Below are 18,087 nucleotides of genomic sequence, written 5' to 3' on the forward strand. Positions count from 1 at the left end.
GCCCAAGCTCCCTGTCGGACAGTCCAATTGCCCCAGACAGGGCTCCGTCCTGACTCCGACCGCCGTTTGTAACCATCGTCACTCAACGACCTGCGAACCTCTACGACCTACAATCTTGACGTCTCTCACCTCACGCGTACTCGAAAACAAACACTTACCACAACGACAAGGGCACAATCGCCAGCAATTGACCTCCTACAAACTCGTGCGCTTTCTCGATTTCATCATCCACACCCACGCCCCGAACCTCTTATCGTTCGAAGCAGCTCCGCGCCGGAGCTCCCCTCGCGATCCCGCCATGGAGTCGCTTCCACGCGAGCTCATCGACCTCATCATTCAACAATGCATCGCTCTCGGCCCCCGAAACTTCGTGTGTGATCTGCGACTAGTGTGCAGGGCATTCGACCGCTACCTCAAGCCCTACGCGTGCAAGACAATCGCTCTCGAGTTCAGCCGACTGAGCAAGACGAGTCGCCGCCGCCAGCCCGATATCGATGCCCTCCAGACGATCGGATACCACTGCAAGTCCATGTATATAGACCTTATGGTCCTTCGCGATGAGCGTAAGGTATTTCCCGTCACATCACGCGTGCCAATGCTGACCCTCGCCAGTGGAGGTCGAGTTCCTATCGACAATCTTCGATCGCATACCTTCCATGAAACCCTTCGTTCAAACCCTCCAGCGCGAGTACTGCATGTCGCCATCCTCGTTCACAACTATCGACTACCGCAATACTGTCGACACGATCCTATTCAACTGCCAATTCGTCAACTCCCTCCGCCTCAACCTTCCCTTCCAGCTCGTTGGCCACCGCTGCAATGCCGCGACAATGATACTCGCCAACACCTTCTCCGCCTTCTCCCGTCGACCCGAAGACTCCGTTGCCCTAAAGACCCTTGTCCTCGAGAACGTATCAGACCAAGCCGTTGTCGACCTCTGGACGAACCCCTCCGACGTCCTCGCCATCATGCGCGCCATCCTCGAGCTCGAGCACCTCGTCATCTCCTTCCGCCGCCACGAAGTCGACCCCCCGCGAGTAGCCTTCTTCTCCACATGTCTATGGGACCTCATCCGCAATGCCGACGTTCTTCAAACCCTCTGTCTCGCTGGCACCGACGACGACCGCCCCCCGCGCGGTCTGAAGCAGACAAAGGCATGGAACATGACCCTCGACGAATGGCGCGCCCGCGCCCTCCCCCCGCCACAAGTCATACTCCCCTGCCTAACGGCCCTCGAGCTCAAGCGCGTCGAAGTCACCCCCGAAGTCCTCCGCTGTGCTGCCCGCAACTTCGGCTGCACGCTTCGCGAGTTCTACCTGAACGAGGTCTACCTCAAAGCCGAGCAAGGCCAGAACCTAAACGAGGACTCTAAGCAGATTCTCTGGATCGGCCTGCCGAACCAGCGCCCTGGTCTCGACGACGACTGGATGGCGATGACCATTCGCGAGTCCTGCCCGAAACTCCAAATCTGCCGCGCCTCCTTCCTCGGCTACGACCTCTACACTCGCGACGACTTGCCCCCATCTCCCGCTCCTTCGTCGCCTGACTTTGACTTTATCGACCCCTGTGGACTAGGCCGCTCCATTGCGCAGCGCTTCGTGGAGGTAGCTCTAGGCTACGCCCAGCCGCCGGCCATGGACGGCTCGCCGGTCTCGTACCTTCCCGCCCTCAGCTCAAACGACTACCTCCTGAAGCAGACGCGGCCACGCGCGCGCGCGTTGAGGGTGACCGAATACGACGTCAACGCGTACCAGACCGCCGTGCGCAACGTGACCAGCGGCTGGCACCGCAGCATTGACGGCGTGTTTCCCAACTGCAACAGCGGGACGCTCGAGGAGCTGCATTACATTGCCGAGACCGCGTGCCAGGGCATGAACGAGATCCAGAGGCAGCGCAATGAGCACTTGAATCAAGGGGAAGGAGCCGATGGTGGTGGTGGGGGTGATGGACCCGGCGATGGAGCCAACGGCGGTGCCAGAGCGGGAGGCGGCGGAGGACTTGCTGAGAACCTCCTTAACCTCAACTTCGCAGAGGAGTAAGGGTTGACTTCATGGCGAAGCTTATGAGTCTGCCAGCAGGTAAAGCTCCACCAATAATCACATACACACTCAGAGGAACGATCAAAGCACGGAGTTACACGGAGAAAGGTTTAGAAGGCGCAAAATGTTTTTATTGGCAGCGTTGGCCAGGATATCATGGGTCTCGTTTGGAGTTTTTGCTAGGATATTCATAATACCCATACTCCTGTTCTAAAATTCAATTGCTCATAATGCCATATGCCCCCTTTTCTTGCCCTTTATTGAGTGACAGGATGCCGTTGGCACCCGCATGCTCATGCAGGAAAGCGACTAATTTCAAATATAGAAAAAATGAGAAGATGAATGCATGTTGCCACCCAAAACAAACGTCGGCAGCGGTATATCCTGACGGCCTCGCTCGCTATGTCAAGATGAGTCCATGTCTCCCCTCTAGTGTCCGTTAACGCCGTTCGATCCGTTGGTGCCGCCGTTCTGCTCCTTGACGGCCTGGTCGAGGGCCTGGAGGACGTCGCGGCGCAGGTCCTGAGCGTCCTCGACGCCGCAGCTGATGCGCACGAGGTCGTCGAAGACGCCGACGGCCTCGCGCTGGTCCTTGGGGATGCCGGCGTGGGTCATGCTGCTGGGGACCTCGACGAGGGACTCGACGCCGCCGAGCGACTCGGCAAGGGTGAAGATCTTGGTCAGCTGGCAGAAGCGCTCGGCGGCGGCGTGGCCGCCCTTGATGCGGAAGGAGAGCATGCCGCCGCCCATGCCGTCGCGGTGCTGCTTCTTTGCGATGGCGCGGTGGGGGTGGGAGTCGAGGCCCGGGTAGTTGACGGCGATGACGTTGGGGGAGGCCTCGAGGGCGGTCGCGACGGCGGTGGCGTTGGTGGTGGCCTCGCGGGCGCGCAGGTGCAGGGTCTTGAGGCCGCGGTGGGCGAGCCAGCAGTCGAAGGCGGAGGGGACGGCGCCGATTGCGTTCTGGAGGAAGCCGAGGCGCTGCTTGAGGGTGTCGGAGTTGAAGGCGGCGACGCCCATGACGACGTCGGAGTGGCCGTTGATGTACTTTGTGACGGAGTGGACGACGATGTCGGCGCCGAGGTCGAGGGGGTTCTGGACGTAGGGGGAGAGGAAGGTGTTGTCGACGACGACCTGGATGCCGTGCTGGTGGGCCTGGGTGACGACGGCGCGGACGTCGACGAGGCGCAGGGTCGGGTTGGAGGGCGACTCGATCCAGACGAGCTTGGTCTGCGGGGTGATGTGCGCCGAGATGTCGACCTCGATCTCGGGGGTGAAGGTGACTTTCACGCCGTGGGCCTTTGCGACCTGGGTGAAGTAGCGGTGGGTGCCGCCGTAGACGTCCGAGACGGAGATGACGTGGGAGCCGGCGGCGAGGGACTGGAGGACGACGGCGGTGGTCGCGGAGCCGGAGGAGAAGGCGAGGGCGTACTTTGCGTGCTCGAGGGCGGCGACGGCCTGCTCGAAGTTGTCGCGGTTGGGGTTGCTGGAGCGCGAGTACTCGTAGACGCCGACGGGCTTGCCCACGCTCGTCTGCGCGAAGGTCGTCGAGAGGGAGATGGGCTCGATGACGGCGCCGGTGACGGGGTCATGCGGCGACCCGGCGTGGACGGCGAGGGTGCCGAAGTTGTGGACGGGCGAGGGCGCCCGCGGAGGGGTCTCGATGGGGTGCTCGGCGGGGACGGTCATGATTGCGGTCGGAGGAGCGTTTGTCGTTATTTTTTTTTTATTATGACGATGGAGGGGCTATTGAAGGGGTCTTGGAGGGGTCCAAGGTGGGGTGAGGAAGACAGAGAGAGAGGATGTTGAATCTTGCGACAGGAAGGTCTTTTTTCTCCGTTGTCGAAGGAGAAGAAGAGCAAGAAGAGATTCACGACAACCTGGAGAAATTGCTCTCGGCCCTTTTTGTGCGATTCAAGTCGAGGGTAACCGAGTTCTCGTAAGCCGCGGGGTCTTGTTGAATTTCTTGTATGTTATGGAAAAGAGATGGTCGTCTCGTTCTCGAACGACAGGGTGGAAATTGGCCCCGCCCCTAGGTATGGATAGGTACCGCTCAGTCGGCGACTGACCAAAAAAAAAAAAAAAAAAGGCGACGGTGCTTTGTGTCGGGGGTGCCCCAAGCTCGCGGAGGAATCGATCACGCAATCACTCTCGCCTGCTGACCAAAGAGGCCGGTTTTGTATTTGTGTGAGTCAATGGGCCGGTTTTGGGAGGTCAATTGGCGACCGGGCTTGGTGGTTTGTGGGAAATGGGCGCCGGTCGGGTCGAACTTCGTTCGCTGTGTACGTTCGTCGACGACGACGGCGGGATGCGACGGTTGAGTGCGGCAAGGTTGGTGTCGGTCAGAAGGGTTCGCCAGAAGCGATGGCGCAATCCGGAGCTATGCAAGGCACTGGACTCTTGTAGGCAGGTTGGAAGGGAAGATTACGGGGGGCGGGGGGGGGGAGGTGGTAGGCTTGTTAGCTGGGCTGCATGTGCGGTAGATCGGTTGATCGGGAGCCAGTCTAGAAGACGTGGAGAAATCACTTTTTATATCAATGGTCACTGATGACGCCTTCGATCTGTGACACACCGCCTCATTCCAGATGCGATGAGCTGAGCTGAGAGCTGACTGTGTGTGAAGCTGAAAAAGCAGTGTGTTGAGGATTGATGATAAAAACCGGTGAGTTTCGACGGGCTTCCGTCATCACAAATCCAGATGATGCACAATGTAGAGTTTGCGCCCTGCCTCGCCTTGATGGGCAGGTAATAGTACATTATCTTGCGCATTATCTGACTGGGTCGTGTCTGCTGCTATCGCTGCGATTGGCAGCTGGTAAGAGCTGCAAGCACGGAGAGACGGCAAATAGCAAGGGACCTCGGGGTCTTGGTTCCGCATGCTGACATATCCAATTTTGCCATGTGCTGCTGATGGAATTTTGCGAGGTTAAAGCCGATGGCGCGTGTCTGGAAGAAGCTTAGACTAGGTATCTGGTTGACAAAGATGGTTCGATAAGTTACGGCGGTTGAGAAAAAGGCTGGAGGGCAGAGACAACGAAGCGCATCTAGTTGCTCAAGACATCTTCTCGATTGATCACCCGGTCGGCTTAAATAGTACGTGAACATGTCTGTTCACTCTTTCTTCTCTTCAGTCGGCGATTGCCCATTCTTTTACTCCAGTCTTGACCAACACCACCGCAAATATGGAGTTCATCTGACCCGAACGGAGAACGGCAGCCGAAGAGACCATGCGGGAAAGTGGGGCCTCATCGGCCAGCTTCGGCCTTCCGGGTTGCAATGACTAATAGCTTCCAGCACTCTTCGCTTACATCATTCCCTTGGACTTTCACTCCGACCTGGACCCATGCCATGTCATGTCTGCCCCGCGGCGCGCCCTCCCACCTCCCGGGCTCGCAGCAGCAGCAGCAGCAGCGACATTTCAGTTTCCTGACGGCCGTTCTGGTCGACTTCCACACCAAAAAGGCATTTCGCCTGATGTCGCTTGACACCGCTTCAAGCTTTTTCGTGTCTTGACCGTCAACTCTGTCCGGCCCTTCAAACACAACAAGTGTCGCATGCGCCTGGCGGCTGACTTGAACCTGTTCTTGTTGTTGACAGGCTGTTCTGTTCTCTCAACCCTCGTGGCCAGGGAGAGGGAAAAGAATAAAAAGTGACAAATACTGGCACCAGGGACATTCTTCAAGCTTACCCATACCGTTGGATCCATCCTGTCACGGAGTTGACACTGCCTCGAGACGGAGTTTGCTGTTTTGACACGTGCAAACGGGCAAAAGTTGCAATAATCAAATAATCAAGTATGAATCAAATATTGCCAGCGAACCTGGGCAAGCTGAATCCCGCCGGCTCGAAAGACTGCTTGCTTTCCCAACTGGGCAGGTCTTTCGCGCTGGGATTTCTGCCCGCCTAGCCGTGGTGAAAGCAAAGCACAAGGAGTGCACCTTGTCCCTCCCGGCGAGGCCCTGCGGCAACGGCGGAGAGGTCACATTAAGGTGTGATCTCCCTTAAGGTTGTTTCCTCTGAGATGAGCGCCTGGGTACGGCGGCCATGCATGTGGTGGAACTGGTGGGAAGGGCAGCTCCGTCGCCTGGCTTGTCCGGGGCTCTCGCACATCATACTGCGCAGCCGCAGCCTAGAGAGAGAGATGCGACGGGGTCTGGGTCCGTCGCCCTCGATATAACGTCCCCTCATAGCTCCCTTCGTCTTAATTGCCCCCTCCGCTCAGACTGCGCAAGGACGAACGTCTAACCCTTATGTAAGGCGAAGCATTCCGTCAGAGCCACTCCACCAGAACAGACAGACAGTGGACGGACGACGCCTATTCCCCTTTGGGCACTGCTTCTGTTTTTGGCATCATAAATACTGTCCGCCTTGGCTTGGACATCCCGACATGTCACTAAAGTCACCGACGATGCTCGCGCAGTGAGTCAGGTGTGAAGCCGTTGACAGGCACTACCTCGTGCTTTTCCCTCCTGGTAACTATTATGTACGCCCCGGCCCCGCCATCGAGATTGTCGCGGAGCAAGCCCACGACGAGCAGCATACTTTCAACAACCAGTCGGCCGAGACGGACGATGCCACACGGAGTGACCCGTCCACCACATTGATGAAGCACGTTGCTGTGCCCTATGCTCTCGGTGCTTTTTTCCCATCGGACTTTGCGGCTGAGAGAACGAACGGCTGCCCATGAGCAAAGTCCGAATCTGAGGCAAAACCGACGGCAAAAGCCACGAGGGACGTGTCACAGGCTTGATGCGATGAGGCTCCAGGCAAGCCTTACTTCTTCTCCTCCAACCAGCCCGCGTTGCATTGCCATTTACGACGGCATTGACCCTCCCCACCGTCAAGAGTTGGCGGGTGGTTGTTGTCAGGCTGGAATTCCGTGCCCGATGAATTATGCCATCCATGGCGACATTTCGGGGAGGGGGGAAGGAGGCTCCGCCCATCCATCATGGCATCATTTCTTGTCAGGCGTTTGTCAACGTTTCCAAAACCTCGAAGAGGGAGACAGACCGGGGATGCTGCCCGTTTCTCTAGGGTGTTCCCAAACATGCAAACGTCTGTGGGCGGCAACACCAACAACGACAACAACACCCAACTACCCTGACCACACGCAGCTGCGCTGGCAAAAATAAAGGCCTTCTAGAAAGAACTTGCTGCTGGTTGCACAGCTGGACGCCAATGTATCACAAGCCCGCCTGCCCTCTCACAGACCAACTTCGGGCCAAACCCTGGAACAACCTTGAATCGCCTTCCTCCCTAGGATGTTTCAATTTGCATGTGCTGCGGGTTGCGGCTTATCGACGCAGCCCCCAAGCCTCCCAGATCTACGTCAGCCCCTCCCCTCCCCCGTCCCGTCACACCACTCGGATGGCCTGGCCTCCGACCCAATTGCAAACTCCATGTTCCTGCGCGCAACACCTCCAGCCTGTAATTCCAGCTCGCTGATTCGTCCATGGCGACCATCATTGGACCATGGATGGCATCCCCGGGTCGGCACTAGCAGATCGCAGATCATACAGGTTGGAGATAATCAACGACACGTTTTACACACGCACGACACGGAAGAACAGCGCAGCAACGATGGCCCACAGCCGCCGCCACTTTCCAGAGCCAGCCCAAGGCGGTGCATCAACGGGGTATGGAACTCGCGTGTCAATCACCCATCTGCCGATGTGAATAACAGGCAGGCGGGCCGCGCCATATATCATTATCAGCCATGATATCGAGGCTTTTGCCCCGCGGGCGCGACGAGGGGATACCTACCGGTCGGGGTTCGGTGCGTCTCTGGGCAGCAGGACGCTCGGAGTCGGGCTCATGAGTCTCGTTCGTCCGACGTGAGGCCCTTGCCTGCTGTGCAACATGGTGGCACACACATCTCTGCATGGCTGCAGGCCGCCCGGACCGTTCAAGGCTCGTCATCCCCCTTCCCGACTCATGTCGTTGACTTCAGACTTTCCGGCAACGGTGCCGACGTGAGAAGTTTTGGAAGTATCGGGCGACCGTAGAGACCAAGTGGCTGGAGAGAAGCTGGTGGGGGGGATGGCCACGACAGGGCTGAAGGGAGTGCACGGTAGTCTGGCTGCAAGAGCAGGGGGGGCCATCGACACCCATGCTGGGTAGATGATTGGAGTCGTGGGCGAGAACGACAGGCAACGCAGAGTTTGGCAGCGCAACCCACGCCCCCTCCGTTCAACTCCGTTCCGCCCGTCCACCCGCCCGCGCTCCGAGAGTGAAGCATGTTTTGTGAATGGTGATGTCTCGACCAATCTGTCATGTTCTCGGCCACGCCTGTCTGGCAAGACGTCCGGCCCTCGTCCTGGAGCGAAACGCAGAGGCGGGGACCCTGGGGCAGTGAAGCTTCTGTCTCTGATGAGTTTCCTTGCACATCACGGCAGCGCGGGAAACAAGTCTCGTCGTTTTGTTCATCGTGCTGTTTGTCAGTGATTACGCAGAAGCTCCATGGATGCAGTGGGGGCAGACAGGCAGGATTGAGGTTGATGCTCCGCGGACGAGGCTATCATGAAGACTCAAAAGCCAAGGTACTGGAACCCCTGTCACCGACACAGATCCGACCGGGCAGTTTGGCCGTTGCATATGCCCTAGGCCCATGAGCATGGACGTTTGTTTTTCCTGGTGCCCGGGTGCTGACAGTGCACTTGCTGCAAATTGCTGCGAGAGTGCAGTTACAGTGATGGTCGGGACGGGGGTGAAGCTGGCACAATACGGCGTAAGTGTCGGGTTCGTACGCCGTAACTCGTACCTTATTCTGGAGGTGACGTACCGGGCAGCGGCGGCGACGGCACGAGACCCGTGGCAGACGGGATTGATGTTATGCGCGAACGCACATGTCAAGTCAAGCTGGGCGATTGTTTACTTGTTCAGACTTTTGATGACAGTTTCTTGCCGTGCCTATCCCGGACAGCTTCGTGAAAGGCGTCGGGCAATTGGTGTGGTGGTTGGAAGATGTTGGAAGATGTTGGATGTCTCTATACACTTGGTGTTTTCGTTCAGTAGGTATGTACAAGGACAGGCAGGCAGGCAGGACATGGAGGGACTTAACATGTAAATTAGTACAGAGTACCAGAAGGGGAATATTTGCTCTCAGCAGGTGCCACACGATGCCTGCAGACAACCCTGGAGGACGCATGGTGTCCGTCGATTCCGCAACGGCGCGTCCACTTTTCGTCGCCTGCCGGCTCCGCGAATCGTGGGTGGTGGTGGATCGTCGGCGTGGGCCGTGGTGTGGCTGAGCATGACAATGACGGGACGCATTGTACCTTGGACAGCTGAACTGGACGGCAAGCGGGATTAGACTTGGTGGCAGAAGGGAGAGAAAGGTCGCCATCTGGAAATATGTGTCCGGTGGCGGTTTGTTTGTCGACGTCGCTTGTCGAGGTCGGTTGTCGAGGTGTCGAGAACGTGGATGTGTCTGCTTCAGCAAAGTTCCAATGAAATTCCCATTGCGGGGCCCCGAATTGACGGGCGGGCACTGGGCAGTGACACCGCCCACGGCCGCTGCAGCCAGTGTCAATGGGGCGCGCTGGGTGGCCCGTCCCCCCTTTCTGCCCTATGCGGGCAACGTAGCGCTCGCAAGTTCCCACCTACCTACCTCAGCAGAGGAGGTACGAAGTACTTTCCATACCTTCTGAGCAAGAGAAAAAAAAAAAAGAAAACCAGAAAACCAAACATCCATCTTTTCTTTCCTTCTTCTACCGCTGCCCCCCTGCTCCTCCTTCGCTCCAAAACTTGAGGTGGATTTGACACCGTCCGCGACGCCAACTTGGACACCCACACTCGCACACCTCTTTCTTTTCCAGCGTGCGCATTGCATTGCTGCTGCTGCTGCTGCTGCTCATTGCGGGCGATCGCGGAGCTGTCCCGTCTCATTTCGCCAGCTGTTCCCCCCCACCTGGGCAGCCAGTAAACATCTCAAAATTACAAACGGACAATCAACGTCCATCCATCTTGCAAGTCGTCTGCACAGCCATCATCACCAACGCAGGCGGTGCGGATACCCTCCCGCACCCGCCTTGCCTTAACGGTACCCCCTGTCCTTGGAAGTTGGAGGGAGGAGAGACAGACAACGGCCTGGTACAGATATCCGCCGTCGAGGACCCCCAAAGAGACAACCCGGGCGGACCACGCTGACCGAACCCAATCCACCCCCAGAACCCCGTCCATTCCTCTCACCTCAACCTTGACCCCGAATCGCCATCTCCACCACCACCTACAACTTGTCCAATCTTTTTCCTCCTGCCCCCGAAACCTCGAATCCGTCACGCATACACACACCACACTCCGCTTCTTTTTTCCTTTCCTCTCTCTTCCCACTTCCTTCTCGCTTCGTGCCTTCTCGCGTATGCTGGCCCTTTAAAGACACCAGGTTCGCCCCATCTACTACTAGCTCCCGCCTCCTTAAAAAGCCCTGAACCTCTGTCTGTCATGCACCTCGCCCCGTCACCGCCTAGCCCCCGCGAGTCCACCACCACCAACACCTCGACGTCAACACCGCCGCCTCGTTGACGACACGTGAAAGCCCAACCCACCTTCATCTCACTTTATAGAGTGACCTCCCGACATTACGACCCGAGAATTGACTTCTACGTTCATCAACACACACACACCTTCTCAATATGCCTCCCAGGAGATCTCACAAAAAGTCGAGAGCCGGCTGCAAACGGTGCAAGTCGCGCAAGATCAAGGTAGCTCCTACCCCCTGCCCGTCCGCCCCGCGTCTCTGCTGTCAGTCGCAATGAGCACAATCTAACCTTGACCCGTGATAGTGCGACGAAGTACATCCAAGATGCGGCAATTGCGTGAAGCACGGCGTGCCATGCGACTTCGAGAACCCCGATATGTTTGACGAACTCCTCACCGCCTTGACCCCCTCCAACACCGCCGCATCACAATCCCCCATCGACAGAGCCTCTTCAACCGCGCCCTCCCCTTCCGCAGGAGCATCGCACCGCGCAAAGACGCCCTCCATATCAGGAGGCTCGCCTCCCACAGCATCATGTACGCCGCTCTACACGACCCCCGCCAATGCAGCCATGTCCTCTACCACGGCACCCAATAACCGCCTCCTGGAACTGCGATTGATGCACCAATTCACCTCCATGACCTCCCGAACCCTTGTGGTCAACACCCCCGCCACCCACGACATCTGGCAAAACACCGTGCCAAGGCTTGCCTTTGGCGGTGCGAGCTACCTTGCCGATGCCATGCTGGCCGTTGCTGCCCTGCATCTGCGCTCCTTCAACCCGGACGACAAGGCTCTTGTGAGAGCGTCGCACTCATACATGGCCTCGGCGCTGGCCGCCTATTGTTCATGTTTGCAGAACGGCATCACTGAGGCCAATGCCGAGTCGCTTTTCCTCACCGCGGCTCTGATTGCCTTCTCGTCGACCGCCACGCGAATCTTCATCCGGGACGAAGCCGACCCGAACGACCCTGCCAGCGCCTACTCCTTACCCCTCTCATGGTTCCACGCATTCCAGGGTGTCAAGACCGTGGTAGCGACTTCATGGCCCTGGATCCGCAACAGCGGCATTGTCATTCCCATCATCGACTCTCAGCCCGTCCTCCAGCTCGACCTGGACGCGACCTCGCCAACCTCGTTCTTTGGCAAATTGCTGGACAATCTGGAGGACGAGCTGCAAGGTGAAGACGCGATAATGGCCATGTCCACAAGACAGTCCTACCAGCACGCCGTGGCCGTCCTCAACTGGGCTCACAAACTGCCGCACCGCGGTGCTGCCCTCGCATTCCCCGCCACGGTATCGAAACGCTTCATCGAACTCCTTGAAGAACGGCGTCCGCGCGCTCTGACTATTCTGGCATGTTTCTTCGCGCTCCTCAAGGGTTACGAGTCGGCAGTTTGGTGGCTTGAGGGCGTCTCTCGCAGGGAAGTCATGGGCATCGTCTCACAGTTCGAGGCCACGAGCCCGTGGTGGGCACACCTCGAGTGGCCTGTACGAATTGCCCTCTACAAGCACTCCATTATCCCACCGGAAGTCTGGGGCTCAGACTGGGTGACCGAAGAAAGCAAGGCCGAGAAGGGACACAACATGACGGCCGAGTCATTCGTCAACCACATTGAAATCCTGACGGGCGTGTTTGCAAAGGCGCAACCGCAGATGCCGGTGCCCGTCTCCACGCATGCAGTGTAAGCGAAACAGCTGGCTATGACGCGACCACGAATGTATGCACAAGCAAAACCACTATCAACATGTGTAAATTTCAAGATTGGGAACATCTTTAGATCGGCTGATCTAACCGGCACATACGAGCGGTGTGGGAGTTTCGGGGATCGGGAGACCACGGGAGTGGTAAGAAGAATGAGCATGGAGCATTGGAAAGGTTGATTTTTATCGGGTTCATCATTTTGTTTTTTTGCGGATCACAGGCCGCCAGGAGAATACCTAAGGCGGATACATCATCACATATAAGGGGTACTTGGGATGGGATTTCACGGATTTAGCATTTATGTCTTACGGCTGGGGAAATCTTTCACGGTGTTTGACATGGAATATGGTATATACAAAGGCTGATAGCGGGGTTCTACAGCCTGGAACAGCTCAGACAGAGCACACATAGCATTTTTCACCTTACGACACTGCTTGTCTTCTTTTCACAAAATAAACATGAAATTGAGATGACATCATTGGCCTTTGCAGAGGTTGGGAAAACCAGTTTGAGCATAGAGTATGTAAGCACGCAACGAGGGGTTCCCCTGACTGGGAATCAATACGCGAACAGACTCGCGAGATGCCAGCCATGTGCGGGAAGAGCGTTAGCCAAACATGCCATCTGGGCTTCACTCAGCTGCAGAATTGACAGCTGCTTCTCGGGGGACCACCACCATCAATCTTGCGGCAACGTCCTGTTCGGACGGCATTAGCGTGATTTCCCGTTCGCCCTCCATCACATATCATCACGGTTTACGCGGCGGTGTTTCCGAGGGCGTGAATGCCGAGGCGTGGATGGATTGGGGAAGTGTAAATTCATGCAACCATGTGATTGAACACCGCGGTGCTGCGGCGCCCCAACTTGGCCGTTTCGCGCGGACGGCCGAACGGCCTTGCCTTGTCATCATGCAAGTCATCTTTTTTGACTGTGCGTCATGGCCTTGTCAGGCGGGTCCCCTTCTTTTCTCCTTGCGAGTTGTCATCTGGTGTTAGACTTACATCGCCGCGTATCTGGCCGATCTCCGTTGCTTTGTGTATAATCGATGCCGAGGTTCAACGACAGAAGTATGTATGTATCCCTGCGCCTTGCAGGATAAAGATAGAAGTGCGTCCCTTTTGGTTAATCAGTTCCTGCGTGATGGCCATCCACGTGTAAAACCTTGCCGCGCAACGGTGAGGCGATCTGTAGATGTATGTTGGGCTTGTGAGATGGATTCCTTCCATATGGGAGCCCGGCAGTGGGGACCTCGGAGGCGGCGGCGGCGGCGAGTGGAGGTCTTGCTCCGCCTCCCGCGGGGAGAGGGGGCTTGCGCCCGTGGAATGACTCGGCGCAGGCAGGATTTAGAGGTGGTGGGTGTTTTAAGGATATGCCGGAGGCTTTTGTTGCCTCATTCGACCACTTGCGGCATGTCGGGCGACCCAGCTGGGTGTTTAGTTTTGTGATCGACTCTTCCTCTCTATCATGCCATCCTATGGAGGACGCGTACGCTATGAAGTCTAAATAAGAGTTGGGCACGAAGGAAGGGAGCGGGAGGATCTGCCGGCGCCGTGATCCTTAGGACCCGGGTGGCATTGCCCTTCCCGAGTTCCCCGACGAGATTACCTCATTCGGTGGCAGTTTTGACAGGAACTGCCAAGGCCTGCTTACGGCGGACATCTTGCCGTCAAAAAAAAAGGCAAAAGGATTTAGGATTGTCGTTGCCGCCCGAGGTGCCCGAAGCAAAAGCCTACTTGCTATAGGGATTTGGGGCTGGGGGAGGGGGTTTGAGAACGGGTTTTGACTCGGCATGTGAACCCGCCCGTGTGGGAGGTTGCCTCGTGTCGTTCGGGAGCTTGGGGAGGAGGGGCAGGTGGGTTGGCTCGTGTGCTTCGGTTCGAAACTCTTTTCTCATGTGTGCAGTTTGGGAATAGCACCGCCCCCCGCGAGAGGATTGCTCTTTGGGAACTGCACCCTGACGGCCCTGTCAGACGAATTGGGGAAGCTGACCTGGACTGACATGTTCCTTTGCAAGAAAGCTTGATAACTGACTGAGGTGGCATGTGACTTTGGTTCTTGTTCTTCACGGTCACGAACCTACCGAACGCCGATTGATGTAAATATCTACGCTGGTGATGTTGGTGGCGATGCTCGCGTCAGCAACTTTTTTTTTTTTTTTTTTTTTTTTTTTTTTTTTGTTGCATTCCATCCGGCAGGCTTCTGTAGAGCTTCGTTTTTTAAGTTGACATCCCGTTGGCGTATCACAGATCCGAATGGACTGTTCGCATTTTACGTTTTTGGAGAAGCGAACGGTAAGTAGGTAGTCAGCCCTTTGTCAATGATAAACATTTCTTGACATTGAGGCAAGTTTTGAAGGGCTGGGCGGTATTTGAGTTCTGTGTCGTGGAAAAGGCGAGATTGTGCGAGGTGTTCGGACTACTCCAGGCGTCCGTCGCGTCCAGTCGTTGCCGCAGCCCAACGAGAGAGCCTGCGAACCCTGAAGCGACCACCACGAGCCTATCATTACTCGCGAGGTTTCTCAGTTGGGGAAGTGTTGCTGATGGGCTGGTGAATTGGGCGCCGCGCTGCGAACCAGAGGGATGCGGGATCGTGTGCGTGATTGGTGCATCGTGCTCGGCACATCTTTGCTGACAGTGTTTCTAGAAAATGTTTGTTTCTAGAGACTTTTGAACTGCGAGACTTAGTCTCGTGTGCATTTGATTGGTGCGCATGGGGTTTCGGCCCATCGTGAGAATTGACGGTTTAGTTCGGCGGAGTCTTGGTGTTCGCGCTTTGCTGCACACGGCGTTTGCGGCCGTGGTCATGTGTCGTTGATGGGTGTTGTGTAGCCGGTAGCGTGTGTGGTGGGTTGAATAAGTATTAGCAATCAATAGTTTCCCCCCTTGTCGAGGATGATCATGGGTGGGAAATATAGTTCCTGGTGCGACTCTGGGGTAAGAAGGCACGAGTGTGTTGTCGTTATGGGGGCTGTACCAAGAAAACTACTGCAGCGCGCAAACTCTACTGAGGAGAGTCATGAATCGAGTCGTCAACTCTGTTGCGACCCCGGCGAGTTGTGATCTTGGAACGAATTGTTTTCTGGAGGGAGGGAGTCGATGATGGTGATCTGGGGAAAGAAGAGCCTCTATCACGGCCGATAACACGGAGAATTGATAAGGCACAACGATATCAGAATACCTATCAGAACGGGAAATAAACGGCCTGGAAACCACGCGAGAGGTTCGGTTATCCGTGTGCTGCTCAAGTTCGGATCAAAGGCCCCGATCTACCTTAATTCAACACCACGCCCCTTCGCTTGCATTCTCAAAACAACCGGCGCCGGCTTGCCGTCATTTTAAAGACAAAAAAGGACCATCAGCACAAAATGGCTGCCCAGGGAAACTGAAACGGGCCGCAGCTCGGAATAGCCCCCAACGCTGGACCTCCAATTCCGGCAGCGTGCTCCTCCACCCCCGGTAAGCTCGGTCCTTTTTCGCTCTGCATTCGATATTGGCCCGCTTTCCGCTCCTCTCTTTCTAACCGGGGGTCTTGGACGACCAAGACCAACGGCACATAGATTAAACATCGGACGGTCTTGCACCGCAATAAGGGCACAGCAGGTCGGTCATTGACCAGGGAGGCTGTTTACCCTGAGGAAATCGCGATTCGTTCTACGGGGACCAGCCTCATGACAGCCAACGAGGAGAGCGGAAAAGGGGGAGGGTGTTGGCAGGAATTCCCAAAGAGCGTTCGCCAAGTCTCCAGGAACGGCAGCAAACTGTGGAGAAACATTCTGCTGATTGGAGGAGTCGAGATGTTCCTCATGGGCACTCCTCCCAGGAGGTAGCGCGATGAAACGTCAAGCCGGCTGAGCAAGTCGTCGACCGACTCCACTGTGGTTCAAGCGGACGTCAGCGCCTGTTTGGCTGTCAAAGTTGGGTTTTTCTGCTGGCGGTAGTGCCGCTGCTCGCTGGCAGGCGGGAGCTAGACTCCTTTGCGTGTGGTCAGCAGTCCGGTATTGCTCGTTAAAGCTGCGGGCAATATGTCTGAAGCAGAGGGATGCCTGTCAGCTCCTCTGTCTGTCACTCTGACGGTCGACATATCGACAGGGATGGGGGTTGCTATACGAGAAACTGGGTTACACGCCTTCCCGCTCCCCGTCGAGGCGCCTAGCTGATGAGTTGCAGTTTGCCATGATTGCTCCGGTAGTTCGGGAAAGATGGAGAAAGGCCCTGATGCAGTTCTTGGGATCCCATCAATAAGGGAGATGAAGGGGTGAAAGGGGTTGATGGCGCTTGGTGTTGATGGCGAGTCCTGAACTGCTGTATATACCACTCCTGAAGACCAGACGAAAGGCGAAGACTTCCTCTTCGTCTCTCTTCCAGTTCGTCTTTCCCCCCTTTTGTGTTTTCTCGGTTTGCCCAGCGGATACCCCAGAGCAGATCCGATCTCCGATCCGAAAGGACAAGCCCGCCAAGATGCTCGCCTCCGTAGCCTCCGTCTTCCTCCTCGCCGTCTCCGCGGCCAACGCCGCCCTGACCTACAAGGGCGCCGACTGGTCCTCGGTCACCATCGAGGAGAAGGCCGGCATCAACTACAAGAACTCGGCCGGCGCCTCCCAGTCGCTCGAGGTCATCCTCAAGGGCGCCGGCGTCAACTCGGTCCGCCAGCGCGTCTGGGTCAACCCTTCCAACGGCGACTACAACCTCGACTACAACCTCGCCCTCGCCAAGCGGGCCAAGGCCCAGGGCCTCTCCGTCTACCTCACACTGCACTTCAGCGACACCTGGGCGGACCCGAGCAAGCAGGGCATCCCGTCCGGCTGGCCCACCGATATTGAGAACCTCAGCTGGCGCCTGTACAACTACACGCTGCAGGTCAGCAACGCCTTCCAGAGCGCCGGCGTGCCCCCGGCCATCATCAGCATCGGCAACGAGATCCGCGCGGGTCTGCTCTTCGAGACGGGCCGCACGTCCAACATGTACAACGTCGCCCGCCTGCTCAACTCGGCCGCCTTTGGTATCAAGGACTCGACCCTAAGCCCCAAGCCCAAGATCATGATCCATCTCGACAACGGCTGGGACTGGAACACGCAGAACACGTGGTACACCAACATGCTTGCCCAGAACCAACTGACGCTCGCCAACTTCGACATGATGGGCGTCTCGTACTACCCCTTCTACAATAGCGCCGCCACTCTGGCCTCCCTCAAGACCAGCTTGACCAACATGGCGAGTAAGTGGGGTAAGGAGATTGTCGTTGCCGAGACGAACTGGCCTACCGCGTGCCCGAGCCCGAAGTACGCCTTCCCGAGCGACCTGAAGGACATCCCGTTCTCCGCGGCCGGACAGACGACCTTTATGACGAGACTTGCGGCCGTTGTTGCTGGAATTAGCAAGGGAACTGGAATCTGGTATTGGGAACCAGCATTTAAGTCGCTTCTTTGACCTCTAGATGTGTTCTTTTGCTAATATTCTGTGTAGGGGTTGATAACCAGGCGTTGGGATCAAGCTGTTCCTCAAACACGATGTTTTCGTACCCGGGCAACGCACTGTCGAGCTTGAACGTTTTCAAGAGCATTTAAGTGGGTCCAGCAAAGAAAAAATACCCATCAGATACCAGGAAAGAGTTATGAATGGAAGGCGTGGTTGAGTGGTTGTCGACCTTGGGTGTGGTACACATCTGAGGTGAGATGTTGTGGAGGGTGTACATACCGGACGCCGCCACAAAGGACAGAGGCTACTTCCGCCCGTCGGGAAGAACAGTACATGCCTTTATTTCAGCAGTAAATAGTTTTTGAGCGCTTCTCGTACATACATACCTACTTCAGCCAGGTGCTTGGAGCACCGCTGGCCGTATATAAGCATTGATTGCCAACATCAGCCTC

General features: G+C 56.7%; 4 protein-coding genes across 4 annotated transcripts; 3 read left to right on the plus strand and 1 right to left on the minus strand.

Moving 5' to 3' along the window:
* Positions 1-298: 298 nt before the first annotated feature.
* On the plus strand, positions 299-2,039 carry COL26b_004294 (uncharacterized protein; the record flags this gene model as incomplete). Its single annotated transcript, XM_053177173.1, has 2 exons — positions 299-563; positions 613-2,039. 2 exons carry the CDS (start codon positions 299-301, stop codon positions 2,037-2,039), a joined length of 1,692 nt encoding a protein of 563 aa, XP_053038769.1.
* Positions 2,040-2,468: 429 nt separating this feature from the next.
* Positions 2,469-3,725, minus strand: CYS3 (cystathionine gamma-lyase cys3; the record flags this gene model as incomplete). Its single annotated transcript, XM_053177174.1, has 1 exon — positions 2,469-3,725. The coding sequence occupies one exon, from the start codon at positions 3,723-3,725 to the stop codon at positions 2,469-2,471; it is 1,257 nt and encodes a 418-aa protein (XP_053038770.1).
* Positions 3,726-10,669: 6,944 nt separating this feature from the next.
* COL26b_004296 (uncharacterized protein) lies at positions 10,670-12,205 on the plus strand (the record flags this gene model as incomplete). The annotated part of the gene is made up of 2 exons (XM_053177175.1): positions 10,670-10,738; positions 10,820-12,205. 2 exons carry the CDS (start codon positions 10,670-10,672, stop codon positions 12,203-12,205), a joined length of 1,455 nt encoding a protein of 484 aa, XP_053038771.1.
* Positions 12,206-16,678: 4,473 nt separating this feature from the next.
* Positions 16,679-17,647, plus strand: COL26b_004297 (uncharacterized protein; the record flags this gene model as incomplete). The annotated part of the gene is made up of 1 exon (XM_053177176.1): positions 16,679-17,647. The coding sequence occupies one exon, from the start codon at positions 16,679-16,681 to the stop codon at positions 17,645-17,647; it is 969 nt and encodes a 322-aa protein (XP_053038772.1).
* Positions 17,648-18,087: the final 440 nt, after the last annotated feature.

This window comes from Colletotrichum chrysophilum (assembly GCF_026319265.1).
Source record: "Colletotrichum chrysophilum strain AFK26 chromosome Unknown scaffold_26, whole genome shotgun sequence".
Taxonomy (NCBI): Eukaryota; Fungi; Ascomycota; class Sordariomycetes; order Glomerellales; family Glomerellaceae; genus Colletotrichum; species Colletotrichum chrysophilum.